Source organism: Hylobates moloch, unplaced genomic scaffold, assembly GCF_009828535.3.
Source record: "Hylobates moloch isolate HMO894 unplaced genomic scaffold, HMol_V3 SCAFFOLD_3, whole genome shotgun sequence".
In the NCBI taxonomy this organism is placed as follows: domain Eukaryota; kingdom Metazoa; phylum Chordata; class Mammalia; order Primates; family Hylobatidae; genus Hylobates; species Hylobates moloch.
The window spans coordinates 174,529,947-174,547,885 of NW_026652278.1; the positions used below are offsets into that span (position 1 = coordinate 174,529,947).

Consider the following 17,939-nt stretch of genomic DNA (forward strand, 5'->3'; position numbering starts at 1 on the left):
AACATTTATATTATTTTTTTCCGGGAGAGTTTTTGAAGGCTGCCGGGAGGCAGGACTCGATGCAAACATGCTCCATTCTGTACCCAGCCCTGTTGCTGGAAGGATTTGCTGCACTTACCCAGGGAACAGGCAAGCTCATGCTGTGGCTCTGGGCTGTCACGGCTGCTGTCCACACCTGGGAGAGCACCCTGGGTGGCTCATCTGTGTACTTGCTTTCTTGTTAAATTGCAGTGAGTTCACGTGTGATTTAATCTGATCAAATGGCCTTTACAGACTGATAAAAATCTGGCTGTTTCAGGCAGTGTTTTAAGCTGCTAAGGACATGGCTTTTCACTGAGTACGTACGTGGTCCCCATTCCTCAGGGAACGCCCAGTAACCACACGCCTCCTAAACCTAGAGTAGGGCTGTCTCCTGTCCTAACTGCCCAAATGAGATTCATAAGTTAGGGATGATCTGTAGTCATCACTACAGACTTGTCCTTAGTTTCACCAAGGATTTTCCTAATTTTACAAACAAAACCCCTAAGGCTCCTAGAAGGAGGGTAGAAGTGAAGGCGCTCAGGAGTCACATAGCTGATGAGCTGAACCAGAACTTGACCCTTGGGTCACACAGATTTCACAGTGCTCACTCCCCCTTTTGTTTTTTTAATGGATTTAATGGTGTTTTAAAGCCTCCTGCCTCTCAACGCATATGAATTCATTGTATTTACAGATTTCCTTCTCTTGTGGTCCATCTTCCTGCATAGATCTTGAGCCATGTCAGGGTAACCACGTTTCCTCAGTTAATTTAACAAAACCATTTGCAACTCTGACATGGAAAATTCCTACCATGTGACTTATTAATTTATCAATTCAGATGGTAAACATATTTTCCAGCCAAAAGGAGGAGAACATAAACTGGAAAAAAAATTTTTTTTTATTTTTATCACCTCTGGGGAAGAAAGTCTGATAAATGAAGCTAGTTGATAAAATTGCAATTAGGGGAAGCAACATCACGGTTTCTGTTTGGAGGCTAACCAGATGGCATAGTTGAAATAGAGAATGTCCTAGAAATCAACTGGTTGCTTGGCCAAAATATCCATAAATAGTGCCCAACATATTAGATAGGAAAAGCAAAGTAAAAACAATTTTAACAGGTTAGGACATTGGGCTGCAGTATTGCATATATTTAATGTCATGTGTGTCCGTGTGAAGAGACCACCAAACAGGCTTTGTGTGAGCAATAAAGCTTTTTAATCACCTGGGTGCAGGCAGGTTGAGTCCGAAAAGAGAGTCAGTGAAGGGAGATGGGGTGGGGACATTTTATAGGATTTGGGTAGGTAGTGGAAAATTACAGTCAAAGGGGGTTGTTCTTTGGCGGGCAGGGGTGGAGGTCACAAGGTGCTCAGTGGGGGAACTTCTGAGCCAGGAGAAGGAATTTCACAAGGTAGTGTCATCAGTTAAGGCAGGAACCGGCCATTTTCACTTCTTTTGTGATTCTTCAGTTACTTCAGGCCATCTGGATGTCTATGTGCAGGCTTGGGCCCAGAGGCCTGACATGTAACATGGATAAATGTAAAGTTCTTAGAATCATACATACACATTGGAAAAGATGGGGCTTAATAGCACTTTATAAGAAGACTTGAAGGATGTTTGAGAATCACTATGAAACTGCTGAAAATATCAAGAAAATTTAATTCTTATGTATATAAATAATGTGTCTCTTACGTGAATCCCTTCTATCAAGTTTGGTATTTTAATATAGCATATATTGTTTTTTCATAGTAGATTTAAAATTTTTGATATATAATTTAGATAACATAAAATTAACCCTTTGAAAGTGTACAACTCAGTGGCTTTTAGTATATCCACCTGATTGCACAACAATCACCACTATCTAGTTCCAGAACCTTTTTATTACCACGAAAGAAAGGCTGTATGCATTGGCCGCGTTTCTCCATTCCCTACTCCTCCAATCCCCTGGCAACCACTAATCTACTTTCTATGTCTGTGGACTTGACTCTTCGGGACGTTTTACATAAATGGAATCATGCAGTGCAGCACATTTTGCATCTAGCTTTTTTCACCTGGCATGTTTTCAAGGCTCATTCGTATTCTAGCATATATCAGTACTTTGTTCCTATTTAGGACTAAATAATATTCTATTGTATGAATAAAACATATTTTGTTTATATACTTAGTTTGATGAACATTTGAGTTGTTTCTGGATTTTTTTTTTTTTGCCTCTTATGAATAATGCTTCTACGGACAACAGTTTTTGTGTAGGCATGCATTTTAAATTCTCTTATGTATGTACTTAAGATTAAAATTGCTGGATCATAGGGTAACTCCATGTTTAACTTTTTGATGAGTTGCCAAACTGTTTTTGACTACACAATTTTACATTCTTACCAGTAACAACTGAGGGCTTCAATCTCTCTGCAACCTTAACAACACTTGTTATTGTCTTTTTTATTGTTGCCTTTCTAGGCAGTGTGAAGTGGCGTCTCACCGTGGTTTTGATATGCATTTCCCTAATGACTAGTAATGTTGTATATCTTTTCATATGATTATTTTCAATTTTAATCAATTCTTTGGGAAAATCTCTGTTTAAATCCTTTAGCCATTAAAAATAATTGGGTTATTTTGTTTTCATTGTTGAGTTGTATGAACTCTTTATATACTCTGGATACTACACTCTTATAACATATTATTTTCAAAAATTTTCTGTGCATCTGCAGGTCATGTTTTCACTTTACTGATGGTGTTCTTTGAAGCACAAAAGTTTTTAAACTTGATGAAATCCAGTCTGGCTTTATTCTTGCATGTGCTTTACCTAAAACGCCAAAACCTAATTCATGGTTATGAAGATTTTTGCTTATGATTTGTTCTTAGAGGTTTATAGTTTTAGCTCTTACATTTAGGCATTTGATGCATTTTGAATTAAATTTTGTATATGGTGTAAAGTAGGAATCCACCTTAATTCTTGCATGTGGATATTCAGTTATTCCATTGTCTGGAAACGCTTTTCAAAATCAATTGTCTAGAAATGTAGGAGTTTATTTTTGGACCATCAGTTCTGTCCCATTGACCTATATGTCTATCCTAATGCCAGTTACACACAGTCTTGATTACCATAACTTTGTAGTAAGTTTTGAACTCAGACAGTCTGAGTGCTTTTATTTCGTTCTTTTTCAAGATTAATTTGGTTATTCTGGATCTTTTGCATTTCCATATGAATTTTAGGATGGTTGTCAATTTCTGCAATAAAAAGGCAGCAGGATTTTGATAGAGAATGCATTGAATCTGCAGACCAATAAGTATCAATAGAATTATGTGTTATCAAATTTAGTAAACTACATAAATGATATGAACACAATAAAATAAAACTAAGATATAAGACCATATTAATGTAATGATAATAAAAGTGGATTGTCTCCTGTTCTAATTTTAATGGGCACAAGGCATTTTTGTTAATCACTTCTTATTAAAAAATTTTTTATAATATTCAGGAAAATGCAACAAAAAAACCCTTACATTCCTAAGGCCTCAGAGTCAGAGTAATATAAAGGAGATGTAAACACATGCGGAGTAATGCAAACATTTGGCAATGGTGGTGACTGGAGCTGGGAGCACAGCTTTTATTTCTCTGAAATAGGAATTTGCCCCTTAGAGTAATTAGACCAATTTTGCCTTCTTCTAAATGGCAAACAGTTTGGAGATATTTTACAGGACATTTTTACACTTAGGGTGTTTAGTACTATGAATAATAAATAGTCACAATTTCCTTAACCATGGTGACAAAATACAAGCAAATTTAGCCTCGTGTCATTTCCTAAGGAACATCTTCTCTCTGTGAGTTCACAGGTTGCCACATGAACGTCTTCCAGCATTTTGCGTTCTCAGATGTGGATGTTGCCAGGGTTCTCACTCCGGATGCTTTTGTGTGTCGAACCATCTGCACCTATCACCCCAACTGCCTCTTCTTTACATTCTATACAAATGCGTGGAAAATCGAGTCACAAAGGCAAGTATGCATGGGGAGCACTTGCTGCTGTACTTTCATCACTTTTATTTTATAGTCTGAGTCTTTAAAAGTTTCGTTCATTTCCCTCGAAACACTTGAACGTGCAGTGTAAATAGGTACTTTTCTGCCAGGTGCAGACTAGTTAAGAGATTAGCAGACTTCTCTGCCTATCTTCTCTTACTTTAAAACAAATGTTACCATTGAATCAAGGAAGCAATAGCCATGAGAAGAAAGAAGGATCTGACGCCTTTGAAAGAAGATTCAAAACATGATCTTCATGTTTTGTATTAGCTTGGAGTAAAATCCACTCGCTGGCAGTATAGCCCTTAAGCTTGTTGCCTCTTCTCTTTGTTTCAGAAACTAGAGCCCTGTTTATTCTGATCAAGGCTCTGGCCCACTGTCTTTATCTCAGATAACCCACCCTCTTCTACACACAGCATGGAGCTAAGAGAAGGGTGTCTAGTTATGTAATATCATCGGCAGCATAAATTCCCAGAATTTGTTCTTTGATTTTTTTGTTTGTTTGTTTTTCCAGTTAGAAGGTGGAACTTCATCATTGTCCTCTTTTCAGGTTGTCTGTGCCTATTAGTTTTCTCCAGAGGGAGTTGTGGTTTGATTTAATCTCTGCAATTTATTAGAGTCCTGTAGTCGGATTTACTTTGAAGAGAGTTTCCCAGAAGAATAAAATTTGCCGAGTTGCTTTTTGGGTGTGAGCTGCTTTTGTATTTGCCCAGTGACTTTAATGCAAATTTCTTTCTTTCTGTCTTGCTTTTTTTAAAAAAAATAGAAATGTTTGTCTTCTTAAAACATCTGAAAGTGGCACACCAAGTTCCTCTACTCCTCAAGAAAACACCATATCTGGATATAGCCTTTTAACCTGCAAAAGAACTTTACCTGGTAATGTGATTTGATAATAATATTACATAAAATGTAACCTATTTCATGACTTTTAACAGCAACAGTGATGAAACAATCCTCAAGGTAACAGAAACTTGTGTAAATGTCGTTCCTTGCTTTTCTCATTTGATATCTTTTTGCGTTTATAATTGACACAGAACCCTGCCATTCTAAAATTTACCCGGGAGTTGACTTTGGAGGAGAAGAATTGAATGTGACTTTCGTTAAAGGAGTGAATGTTTGCCAAGAGACTTGCACAAAGATGATTCGCTGTCAGTTTTTCACTTATTCTTTACTCCCAGAAGACTGTAAGGAAGAGAAGTAAAGGAAATTTTATTTTTCAAAGACAGTCGGCATGACCGTTTCATATTCTCTTTCCCCCGGTGAAGGCTTACTCTTTCTACTGTTCATTTCATCTAGGTGTAAGTGTTTCTTAAGATTATCTTTGGATGGTTCTCCAACTAGGATTACGTATGGGACAGAAGGGAGCTCTGGTTACTCTTTGAGATTGTGTAACACTGGGGACAGCTCTGGTGAGTAACCTCACTTTTTCACAGAACTGTAAGGGACGTCTGTCATGTTGATGGTTTGCTTAGTCTTAAGGAATTATGTGTCTTGTTCTCCTTGGTTAGAAGGGACGTTGATTCACTTCTAATTCCAACCATTAGTGTCAACACTCTCTTTTCAGTCTGCACAACAAAAACAAGCGCACGCATTGTTGGAGGAACAAACTCTTCTTGGGGAGAGTGGCCCTGGCAGGTGAGCCTGCAGGTGAAGCTGACGGCTCAGAGGCACCTGTGTGGAGGGTCACTCATAGGACACCAGTGGGTCCTCACTGCTGCCCACTGCTTTGATGGGTAAGTGTTGGATGCATCTCATCCAGAGTCTTATCTTGGCTTTTCATTTTGAAGGATCTGTGATCAGCTGCTTCACTGCCATATGACTTTATGAATAGAGACGTGTTAAAGTGGGGATGGTATTCACAACATTTAACTAGTAGGGTCCAAGCACTGACCAATCTGACCATTAGAACACAGTGTGGTCTCTATACAGGACTGATGGCCCTGGGTGGGTATTCTCCCGCAGAAAGAGAAACGAAGACAGTACCCCACTCCTCCAACCCACCACCCACCACCAATCCCACCACCAATCACACCACCAATCCCACCACCAATCCTGCCACCAATCCTGCCACCCACCACCAATCCCACCACCAATCTCACCACCAATCCCGCTACCAACCACCAATCCCACCACCAATCCTACCACCAGTCCCACCACCAATCTCACCACCAGTCCCACCACCAATCTCACCACCAATCTCACCACCAGTCCCACCACCAATCTCACCACCAGTCCTACCACCAATCTCACCACCAGTTCTACCACCAATCTCACCACCAGTCCCACCACCAGTCTCACCACCAGTCCCACCACCAATCTCACCACCAATCTCACCACCAGTCCCACCACCAATCCCACCACCAGTCCTGCCACCAATCCCACCACCAATCCTGCCACCCATCCCGCCACCAATCCCACTACCAATCCCACCACCTACCACCAATCCCGCCACTAATCCCACAACCAATCCCTCCACCAATCCCTGATGTGTTCTTCAAAGACTTATTTGTCAGGCCCATAGAAATGTTACTTCTTGCTCTTTGATTCATAAATATACTAAGTAATAATAATTTTTTAAAGTGAGAGTTTTGTACTCTGTATATTTCAGTGTATGTAATTTGATCTATTTCAATTTTATTGGTCAAATAGTAGACATGTTAGGTAAGTCTTAAAACACTGAGGCTTTGGAGTTAGACAGAACATGGCTTGAGTGACAGCTTTGCTGCTTATTAGAGGTGTGGCCCTAGGAGATTTGTAAATCCCTCTGAGCTTTATTTTATCTAAAATATGAATAATAATAGTAACGAATTTGTAACATTATTGGGAGGATTAAGTGGCACATTTAAAATGCTTAGTACTGTGTGTAGAACATGAACACTATTCCAAAAATGTAAACTATGATTTCTATATTCAATAAGAAATGTAGAAATGGACAAAGCATATAAAAAGCAAAAGAAATACTAGAAGATACTTGATTTTTCTCAAAAATAAACACAAAGTATTTTTGTTTTAGTGAAATTCATGCTTAGATGCTGTACACTAGGATTGAACATACTGCCATCAAAATACAGCAGTCGGTGGTACACGGGGGTGGAGCAAGTCCCCTCCACCTTGTCATCGTGTGAAAGGGCTCCGCCATACATGACCTTGCATGTGGTTTTAAGGTGGTTGGCCTGGAAGAAAAGGCCCAAGATGGGAAATAGTAGGTGTCTTTTTTACTAAATGCCCTCCAATTTGGGACCAAGAATTTTCATTCTTGAAGGCTCAGTATTGTGAGTTTATGAGAGATAATAGACATAAAAGTGCAATGATTTCATTGAAAAAAAAAAGCCCCTTTGCACCTGATATCTCCAACATTTTTTCTAGAATTTTGTGCACACATGCCTTGCACTACTTGGTGATGATAAAGGTTTCCAGATCTTTGCACAGAATAAGGCTTTGCTTTAGATCATAATTTTGGATGCACTTAGTATACATTCATCTTTTAAAGAATTTATTTAAATTTTCATACTTTCCAAAATACAGATATACTTTATTTATATATTTATTTTAATTAATTATTATTTTTTGAGATGGAGTCTCTGTCACACAGGCTGGAGTGCAGTGGCACAATCTCGGTTCACTGCAGCCTCTGCCTCCCGGGTTCAAGCGATTCTCCTGCCTCAGCCTCCTGAGTAGCTGGGGTTACAGGTGCCCACCACCACACCTGGCTAATTTTTGTAATTTTAGTAGAGACGGGGTTTCACCATGTTGGTCAGGCTGGTCTCGAACTCCTGGCCTCAAGTGATCCACCCACCTCGGCCTCCCGAAGTGCTGGGATTACAGGTGTGAGCCACTGTGCCCAGCTGCATAGAGATATTTTAAACAACACTAAAGTCCTCCTACTCTGCCTAATTAGAAGAGCATTAGAAGATCAGCCTGACTTCTTGATCGTTCTGAATTTAGTGGAGCAATGAGGTTCAGCTTTGGTGAATGAGCTTAATTTTTCCATGTTAAATTGCTAGTCTCTTCCCACTACAGTGTCTCTCAGAAATGGGACAGCAGCATCCTTTTTGTTTTCACTTGCAGTAAGCATGATGTAATTACATAAATGTACACTTTTCAATTTGCTAAATAGAATCTTCAGAGATTCACTACTGCCGCTATTGGTGATGAAAAATTACCAGAAGGAGGAATTAGGTGGGAGAAAATGTGTCCTATGTAGTATTTCCTTCCCAGTTCTCTTTGAAAGAGAGTGATAGGAAAAAGGAACAATATTGAAGGAAGCCCTGCCCAATTTCAAACAGGTATTTATTTTTCTCTCCTAGGCTTCCCCTACAGGATGTTTGGCGCATTTATAGTGGCATTTTAAATCTGTCAGACATTACAAAAGAAACACCTTTCTCACAAATAAAAGAGATTATTATTCACCAAAACTATAAAGTCTCAGAAGGGAATCATGATATCGCCTTGATAAAACTCCAGGCTCCTTTGAATTATACTGGTATGTAGCATATGTAAGAAGGTGGATAGCAGAATTGTACTGGTTGATATTTTCATATCAATTTGAACAAGAGGGCACATCTAGAGAGACTATTGTTGTTTTCTGACGGGTGGAGTTGAGGGAAAGGTGAAGGTTGCATGGGAAGTGAAGTGAAATCTCTTCTACTTAAAGAGCAAGAAATGTGAACTAATTCTTTCAGGGAGGAATACAACTGCATGCAGGTGATGGAAATAATGGGTGTAGGAAATGTCTGTGCCGTCTGAGAGGCACTGGGCTTGCTTGACAAGAGTAGCAGAAGTGTCATTGCTTTGGGCTTAGGGATATTAGAATGTGTGAGGGCAAGTGGGATCAGATATCTCCTTCCAGGTGTAATTTGGGTAGGAAAGAGACTGATGCAGAAAGAAGCCCTGGAAAGGCCAGAGCATCGTGATCAGAGGTGTTGCCTTTGGAGGTTCATTGCTGCTGCCAGGAGCTGAATACCCACTGTATCCAATAACATTAATGGTCAGGCATGGTGGCTCACACCTGGAATCCCAACACTTTGGGATGCCTAAGTGGGAGGATTGCTTGAGGCCAGGAGTTTGAGACCAGCCTGGGCAACACAGTGAGAACCTGTCTCTACATAAAATTAGAAAAACAACAACTGGGTGTGGTGGTGTGCACGTGTAGTCCCAGCTAGTCAGGAGGCTGAGACAAGAGGATCACTTGAGCCCAGGAGGCCAAGGCCGTAGTGAGCCAAGATCGTGCCACTTCACACAAATAATTATGTAACCTCAGGCAAATTGCTTTACCTCTTTACACCTCTAATTTCCTCATCTGTAACATGAGGATGATAATTTCTTCCTGGGTTTGTTGTCATAATCAATATATTAAAGCACTTCATGTCTGGAACAGTGAAGACACCCTGCTATGACTATTAAGGACAGTATACATGGAATAAGACGCAGGAACTTCTAAATGCTTTTGACCGTAGATTTAGGTTCTGAGTTTTAAGAATTTAACTCAGGAAATTGTAACACCAAAAATGTCACGTGAAAAATGGTGGTGGCAAATTTTCTTGAATCATTAGCCTTAGAAGTTGGGCAGAAAGCAAAAAAGTTATTCTTGATGCTACTCTGTAGAAAGAGAAGACAGAAAAAGAAAAAGATATATTTTTAAAGTCTATATCCGTAACTTTATTTGACCAAACTCTAATTTAAAAATTATGTTTCAGAATTCCAAAAACCAATATGCCTACCTTCCAAAGGTGACACAAACACAATTTATACCAACTGTTGGGTAACCGGATGGGGCTTCTCGAAGGAAAAAGGTAAGCATGACGCTTTAAATATTGCTCTAGAGCAAGTCTTACATGTTGAAATACATGGAGTGGGTCGTTTTAATCGGCTTCTGTCTGAAATTATATCTAAACTCTTTATCTTTCCTATTTATTCCCAAATATTTATTCAGTTATTCTTAAAAAAAGTATTTTTGCTTTGGCTTGAAAAAAAATTTTTAGGGAGACTTTTAAGCATCTTACTTCATTATAAAGATCATTAGCTTGACTTTGCATGAAGCAGATTGGGCCCATCTAGGGCTGACAAGCCCTTGCAAGACCATCCGGTCCTCAGTGTTAGCAGCGTTCCCGTCTCCCAAAACCGTGTTCTCCCTGGATGCTGATGGCCGGGAGCACAGGCAGGTGTGTCATCTCACTATGGAGAATCATATTTGTGTCATTCTTCACAGAAGAAGGTAGCTTGCCAAACTCTGTCCATCTTTCCCAATTCAGTCCTTTGTGCAAGTAATTCACATTTTTAGATTTTTTACTGGTAATCTGAGACACGAAGAAATCTAAAATAATCTTCACTAAGCCATGAAAGCTCCCAACACCGTTCTCCATGAGAGATGCTCGCCTGCATTTATTCAAAAGCAAAAGACCCCTCTGTTGCCAAAGCTCTGAGGGCTTTTCAGAAACAATATAGTTTTAAATTATAATTTTGAATATATAAAACAAATAAATGAAAAGTGAGAACTTCCAGGCTTTGGATTGTTAGGTGATAAATATAAAATGGGATTTCTGGGGGACTGCCACTGAGATGAGGGGATGGCAGAAAACATGGAAGCAAGGTCTCTGATCAGCCCAGGGTGCTGGGCTTGTCCCCACACCACATAGGCAATAAGAGGACAGTACAGGGCGCTGTCTCTCTCCCTCTTCCTCTCTCTCTCTCTCTTCCTCTCTCTCCCTCTCTCTGTGTGTGTGTGTGTGTGTAACACTATCTTCCCAGTTTTTACTATTTGTATTCAAAGATAAGGTCCTTATGAAAAATACACTGCTCTGATTCACTTTAAAACTCATTTCCATATTTCCTATTTATTGTGTTTTCTCCTTCTGAAGTTATATATTGGTTACTCACAGGTGAAATCCAAGATATTCTACAAAAGGTAAACATTCCTTTGGTAACAAATGAAGAATGCCAGAAAAGATATCAGGATTATAAAATAACCCAACGGATGGTCTGTGCTGGCTATAAAGAAGGGGGAAAAGATGCTTGTAAGGTAATGCATGAGATTATGAAGAACACAATAGGCTGCTTGAGGAAATTCATTTCAAAATGTATTTTCCAATAGTATACTTTATCATAGTTTTTTAAAAAATTCAGAGACAAATGATCTGATAAATTTATAAGTAACTTTTAACAAATTGAATAGATATAATACATATTTACATTATTTATGATATGTCACAATCTATGCATGCACTAACTTAAGAGGGGCAAATATACATACAATAATATAAAAACATTAGACTTCTTTGTCATTGGGATGATGATATCAAGATTTCTTTGTTAGATTTATTTCAGATGGAAAAGGGGATATGAAAAATGCAGGCACATAAGATACTTGGAGAACTTTAAGACAGAGTGAGTGTGTGTGTGTATGTATGTGTGTGTGTCTGGCAAGCAAGGTCTTGCACACACACACACACACACAGCACTTTGGGAGGCCAATGCAGGTGGATCACTTGAGCCTAGGAATTTGAGACCAGTCTGAGCAATGTGATGAAACCCATCTCTACAAAAAAAATACAAAAGTATCTGTGTGTGTGTGTTGCTGTGTAGTGGACTACAGAATTTTAGAGGCAGTCACTTATTTGAATCCCATTGTCGTAACTTTCTACTATTTTATTTTTCCACTGTGACTCAGGGAGATTCAGGTGGTCCCTTAGTCTGCAAACACAATGGAATGTGGCGTTTGGTGGGCATCACCAGCTGGGGCGAAGGCTGTGCCCGCAGGGAGCAACCTGGTGTCTACACCAAAGTCGCTGAGTACCTGGAATGGATCTTAGAGAAAACGCAGAGCAGTGATGGAGACGCTCGGATGCACTCACCAGCATGAGAAGGAGTCCAGAGACTAGGCAATTCTCACAACCTGAGTTCAAGTCAAATTCTGAGCCTGGGGGTCCTCATCTGCAAAGCATGGAGAGTGGCATCTTCTTTGCATCCTGTCATAAGGACAAAAGACACAGTGCACTCAGAGCTGCTGAGGACAATGTCTGGCTGAAGCCCGCTTTCAGCATGCCATAACCAGGAGCTGACAATGCGAGATCACAACTGAGTTCTCCATGATTGTGTGTTGTGAAATAAAATGGTAAAAGATCACAATTAGCAAATGTTGTTTTCTTCTGGTTGTGAAACAGAACTGAAAGTAAGTAGTCGAGGTTCCAGCACAGTTCCTGGGATCCCTCTAATTGCACTGCTTCCTCTGGAACTCAGTATATCTCAAAGATGATGTAATTTCCTCTCTGTGCTGCACCTGGTTGGCCCCTGAAACCCATTATTGCCTGCTTCACGTGTGGCAAAGAGCTAGCGGGCTTGGGTTTTGTTCTGCCGAGAGGAAGGGAGAACACCCACTTTTATAAGAAAGAGATGAGTTACCTGAACCCATCGGGCACCTTTGCCTCTTGGCCTCCTAACTTTGCTACCAGGGCATAGCTAGGAAGGTCCAGGCTGCGCGTGCCGAGGAGTCGAGGGGCTGCAGCATTGCACAGCCTTCATGGCAGGCAAGGAATCTGCTTTGCAAGGGGCATTAGCCCTGGAGGCTCAGTGGGTATGGGCTATTGCAGTAGTAATTCGAGGAGCATTTTTAGGCCTGGCGTGGTGGCTCACGCCTGTAATTCCAACAGTTTAGGAGATTGAGGCAGGTGGATCACTTGAGCCTAGGAGTTCGAGACCAGCCTGGCCAATGTGACGAAACCCATCTCTACAAAAATTAGCTGGGCGTGGTGGTGCGCACCTGTAATCCCAGCCAGCTCCCCCAGAAGCTGAGGCAGGAGGACCACTTGAGCTCAGGGATGTCATGGCTGCAGTGAGCCGAGATGGCACCACTGCATTCCAGCCTGGGCGACAGAGTGAGACTGTCTCAAAAAAAGGAAGCATTGTTAGGTATAAATAATAATAATAATTATTATTATTATTATTACTGAGAAGGAGTCTTGCTCTGTTGCCCAGGCTGGAGTGCAGTGGTACAATCTCAGCTCACTGCAACCTCCACCTCCCGGGTTCATGCAATTCTCCTGCCTCAGCCTCCAGAGTAGCTGGGACTACAGGCGCCCACCACCATGCTCGGCTAATTTTTTTGTATTTTTGTATATTTGTATTTTTAATAGAGACGGGGTTTCATCGTGTTAGCCAGGATGGTCTCAATCTCCTGACTTCATGATCCACCTGCCTCGGCCTCCCAAAGTGCTGGGATTACAGGCTTGAGCCACCACACCCAGCCCTGTTAGGTATAAATTATTTCATAAAATTCAGACTTGTAAATTTATGGTAGCCTTTGGAATGGATGATAGAAGTCCTATGCCACACAAATTCCTCATATGCCGAGGCTCACCATAACTGATACCAGCTCGCTTGATTCAGTTCAGTTAAACTGAACAACATTTACACAGAATTGGTGATTTACAAAATCTTATGTAAGTAGAAAAATAGAAAAAAAGAGGTTTTCTGAAAGAGTTTGGGTTTTTCCTTCAATGCTCAAGAACAGAGGTCCCCAACCTTTTTGGCACCAGGGACCAGTTTTGTGGAAGACAGTTTTTCCACGGACCGGCGTGGTAGTGAGGGATGATTCTGGAATGATTCAAGTGCATGACATTTATTGTGCACTTTATTTCTATTATTACTACATTATAATATATAATGAAATAATTATGCAACTCACCATAATGTAGAATCAGTGGGAGCTCTGAGCTTGTTTTCCTGCAACTAGACAGTCCCATCTGAGGATGATGGGAGACAGTGACAGATCATCAGGCATTAGATTCTCATAAGGAACCTAGATCCCTCACATGTGCAGTTCACAATAGGGTTCGAGCTCCTATGAGAATTTCATGCTGCTGCGGATCTGGCAGGAGGCGGAGCTCAGGCGGTTATTATGCTTGCTGGCCTGCCACTCACCTCCTGCTGTGCGGCCTGGTTCCTAACAGGCCATGGACCGGGTACTGATCTGTGCCCTGGGGGTTGGGAACCCCTGCTCAAAGACACACTGGGTGGTAGGAGGGGCTAAAGGTGGAGAGGCTGAAGGAAAACATGAGGTCTGGGCTATCCGCAAAAGAGACAGTAGGAAACTGAAGAGTTAAAAATTTACTTTAGAATTGAATGGCTTTTGTAAAATCTGGCTAGATTCCATGAAATGATTTTAAAAACGCACTATTTAAACTTTTGCCTTTGCATGCGATGAAGACATTAGTCTTTGTTCATGTGGATGTTTTTTATGTTTAAAAGGGAAAAAATGGTTTGCAATGAAACTCTTTTATCTCAGTCCTTGAGTGTTGATCATAGGGTGTTGGAACAGGACTTTGGAATGTTTGCAGGGTAAACCTTTGGCCTCTGTTAGTCAGGGAATGACCTAGTTTGGCAAAACAGAGGAGAGTTTTGAAATATGGAACTTTCCCGAGGCATAAATTGTCATTTTAAAGTTGTCAATCAAAGCCCAGTAGGACTGGGATGGTGTCTTGGTGACTCACTGTGTGCTCATACACAGGGGTAACCGAGGAGCCCTTCACACACTTATAGCCTCGTGGGACTAAAAAGTGTGAAATGGGCTAAGAAAATGAGAGGCTGGGATGACTTCACTCCCACGAGGAAGAGTGAAGGGAGGAGGCGTGGGTCACTGGCAGTTCTACTTCACAAAGGCTGGTGGCAGTGCCAATCCTGCAAGCTGGCCTTGCCCTCCTGCGGTGGCAGTGTACACGTGGCATGCAAGCACATGCACAAGCCATCCGGCTCCAAGGTCAGCCAAGGGCACCAACATCTGTCTCAGTCCCTGCCAAGGCATGGGAACCCCCTCATGTAAACTTGGAACTTTTCCTTTCAGTTATTGTTTTTGTCTGTCTGCTTTACTTGACTGTGAGCAGCTTTTAGGAAGGCTCTCTCATTCATATTGCATATCATGGGCATTCAGTAGTAAATGGCTAATGATGATACACCTTTATTACAAAAATAAGGCAGTGGAGACTTGAAGAGGTAAAATGATTGGCTCAAGGTCACTAGCAAGACAGAGCTGGAACAAAGCTCAGCATTCCTATCCCAGACAATGTCCTCTCACCGATATCCTGTTGCCTCTTACTAGGAGCAGGATGAAAGATGACAGAGCATTTATAACCGCCATTTGTTATTTTCATTATCATCTGACACTGGTCTTTCTCCACCAGGAGCGATTTTGCCCTCCCTTCACCTCAGGAAACATTCGGCAATGTCTAGAGACATTTTTGGTTGTCCTAATGGGAGAGGGTGTGCAACTGGCTGTAGTGGGTAGAGGCCAGGGATGCTGCTAAACATCTTGCGATGTGGGGGACAGCCCCTCGCAAGAGAGAGTTCTCCTGGCCCAATATCAATAATGCCAGGGCTGAGAAAGCCTGATCTCATGTCAGCATTAAAACCTCATAATGAAAAGAAGACATTTCAGGAACAGCAAGAAAGGGGTTGTAGGACACGGCAGGCTGTGCCCTTTCTCTTCCTTTATTTTTTACTTTTTGATACATTCTATTTGTACATATTTATGGGGCGCATGTGAAATTGTGTTATGTGCATAGAATGTGTAATGATCAAGTCAGCGTGTTGGGATACCCATCACCCGACCATTTCTATGTGTTGAGTACATGTCAAGTCCTTTTCTAGCTATTTAGAAAACTATATACCTTGTTGTTAACTATAGTCACCCTACTCTTCTATCAAACATTAGAACATATTCCTTCTAACTCTATGGTTGTACCCATTCACCAACCTCTCTTCGTCCCCACCCCCCACCCGCACACCCTTCCCAGCCTCTGGTACTCACCGTATACTCTCTACGGCCATGAAATCATCTTTCGTGGGATCATGCGATGTTTGTCTTTCTGTGCTTGGCTTATTTGACTTAACATAATGACCTCCAGTTCCATCCACGTTGCTGCGAATGGAATGATTTCCTTCTTTTTTATTGTGTCCGTTTTCAAGGCAAGTTTTGATAGATGAGAGAAGGAGCTCTGAGAGTTGATTACGGCCACGCCTGAGAAGGGGTCTCAGTCAACTGATGCCACTGTGGTCGTTCCTGTCCCAAGCAAAAGGATTTAGGTCACAATGTGTCCAAATGTCCTATACATCTCCCACCTATGATCCATTGAAAAGAAAATAAACCTCGGGACCCCCAAAATCACTAAGCCACATGGAAGAGTCAAGCTGGGAACTGCATTGGGCAAACCTTCCTCTCATTCTATTCCTAAATAAGGTAGCTTTCTTAAGCTATAAAAAACCTTTTTTAAGCTTTAAAAAGGTTTTAAAAAGCTACATTCCTCCCAATTTGCCCGCGAGGAAATTCCTTGTGGAAAAAGGACAGGCAGAAGTCAGAGTCACCCCTCTGCCGACATGAGACAAGTGCGTATCTGATTGCCTCATTTGTCATATTGTTTCACTGGGCCACACTAAGGCATGAGTGACTATTCTTGTAAATTGCGTATTTGGTGAAAGGCTAATCAGAAACTCAAAAAAATGCACCTGTTTGTCTCTTATCTACCTATGACCTGGAAGCCCCCTTCCCTTCTTCGAGTTGTCCCACCTTTTAGGACCAAACCAATGTACATCTTGCATAGATTGATCAATGTCTCTTATCTCCCTAAAATGTATAAAATCAGCCTGGGCCCTGACCACCTTGGACACATGTCATCAGAACCTCATGAGGCTGTGTCATAGGCACATCCTTATCCTTGGCAAAATAAACTTTCTACATTGATTGAGACCTGTCTCAGATACTTTTTGATTTATAATCCTAACTTCTGACTTGCACTTGGGTCTCTGCAGACTAACTTCTAGATTCTTCCTAAGACTTTGTCTAGTTATTCCTGATTTTCATCAGTCTTCAAATGTTCAAAAACATTTCATTTCACTGAAAAAAATTCAGATAAAAGTAGTTGATATCAGAATTTTAAACTGCAATGCATTAGTTGAAAATAATTTTTTAAGAATATCTATGGTCAGTTTAAAAGAAAGGTCTATTTAATCTCAAAGAGTTTCTATGTAGTCAAGACTTTTATTCTAGGCTGGGCACGGTGGCTCATGCCTGTAATTCCAGCACTTGGGAGGTCAAGGCAGGTAGATTGCTTGTGCCCAGGTGTTCCAGACCAGCTTGGGCAACACAGCAAAACCTTGTCTCTACAAAAAATACAAAAATTAGCCATGTGGGGTGACGTGCGGCTGTATTCCTAGCTACTCAGGAGGCTGAGGTGGGAGGATCACCTGGTGGCTGCGTTGAGTCGAGATCACACCACTGCACTCCCGTCTGGGTGACAGGAGTGAGACCTTGTCTAAAAAAAATTATTCTACTTTTATTTGAATAGACAAAATTTTTTTGAATCCTGATACTATTTCAAAGATAAAGATTTCACTAACCAGCTAAATCAAACTTAGGAAAATATTATTTGGTTTTCCAGTGAAGCATTTCTCGTATTTAGAGCCCGTTTTTCTCAACAGGGTTGAAGAGTTATCCTTATCTTCTTTTCACTGAGGCTTAAGAAGAGAGATGAGGTTCCATGAAGTAAACAATACAAGGATATAAGGACCTCATATAATCTCACATATCCGTTTTCCACGAAAGCCATTCTTGGCACGAATTTGCCATTCTATGTTTGAGCCTCGTAAAAGGCAACGCATCATAAACATGCACTTTTTGGGTAGCTGGAATGTACTCAACTTTAAATGAGAAACTCAAGAAAACAGCTAGGAACTCTTTATGCCAGGATAGGTCAAATGCACTGGAAATAGATCAAATAAAAATATCTGAGTAAATGCCTTCCAGATAGAACACCACCCGAGTTCTTCGGCACTTTACAAAAAGACCCGTTCTCAGTTCACATTCCCTTAATTCCCCGTCATTTCTCCCCTGGTCTTCCAAATATGGTTTTTAAATTATGATTCCATG

At 41.0% G+C, this 17,939-nt stretch overlaps 1 protein-coding gene across 6 annotated transcripts in view; it reads left to right on the forward strand.

Annotated features, from left to right (window-relative positions):
• KLKB1 (kallikrein B1) overlaps positions 1 to 12,151 on the forward strand; it is a 35,972-nt gene extending 23,821 nt beyond the window's left edge. For 5 of the 6 annotated variants that reach the window (XM_032149056.2, XM_032149055.2, XM_058436994.1 and 2 more), the window contains 9 exons: positions 3,847 to 4,006; positions 4,794 to 4,903; positions 5,062 to 5,224; positions 5,324 to 5,436; positions 5,592 to 5,760; positions 8,335 to 8,510; positions 9,724 to 9,819; positions 10,906 to 11,045; positions 11,694 to 12,151. In XM_032149056.2, coding sequence (XP_032004947.1) covers positions 3,847 to 4,006; positions 4,794 to 4,903; positions 5,062 to 5,224; positions 5,324 to 5,436; positions 5,592 to 5,760; positions 8,335 to 8,510; positions 9,724 to 9,819; positions 10,906 to 11,045; positions 11,694 to 11,885 — 1,319 coding nt within the window. In that variant the 3' untranslated portion in view covers positions 11,886 to 12,151. Of the gene's footprint in view, positions 1 to 3,846; positions 4,025 to 4,780; positions 4,904 to 5,061; positions 5,225 to 5,323; positions 5,437 to 5,591; positions 5,761 to 8,334; positions 8,511 to 9,723; positions 9,820 to 10,905; positions 11,046 to 11,693 lie in introns of those variants that run through there. The other variant, XM_032149060.2, reaches the window with a different exon arrangement.
• The last annotated feature ends 5,788 nt before the right edge of the window (positions 12,152 to 17,939 follow it).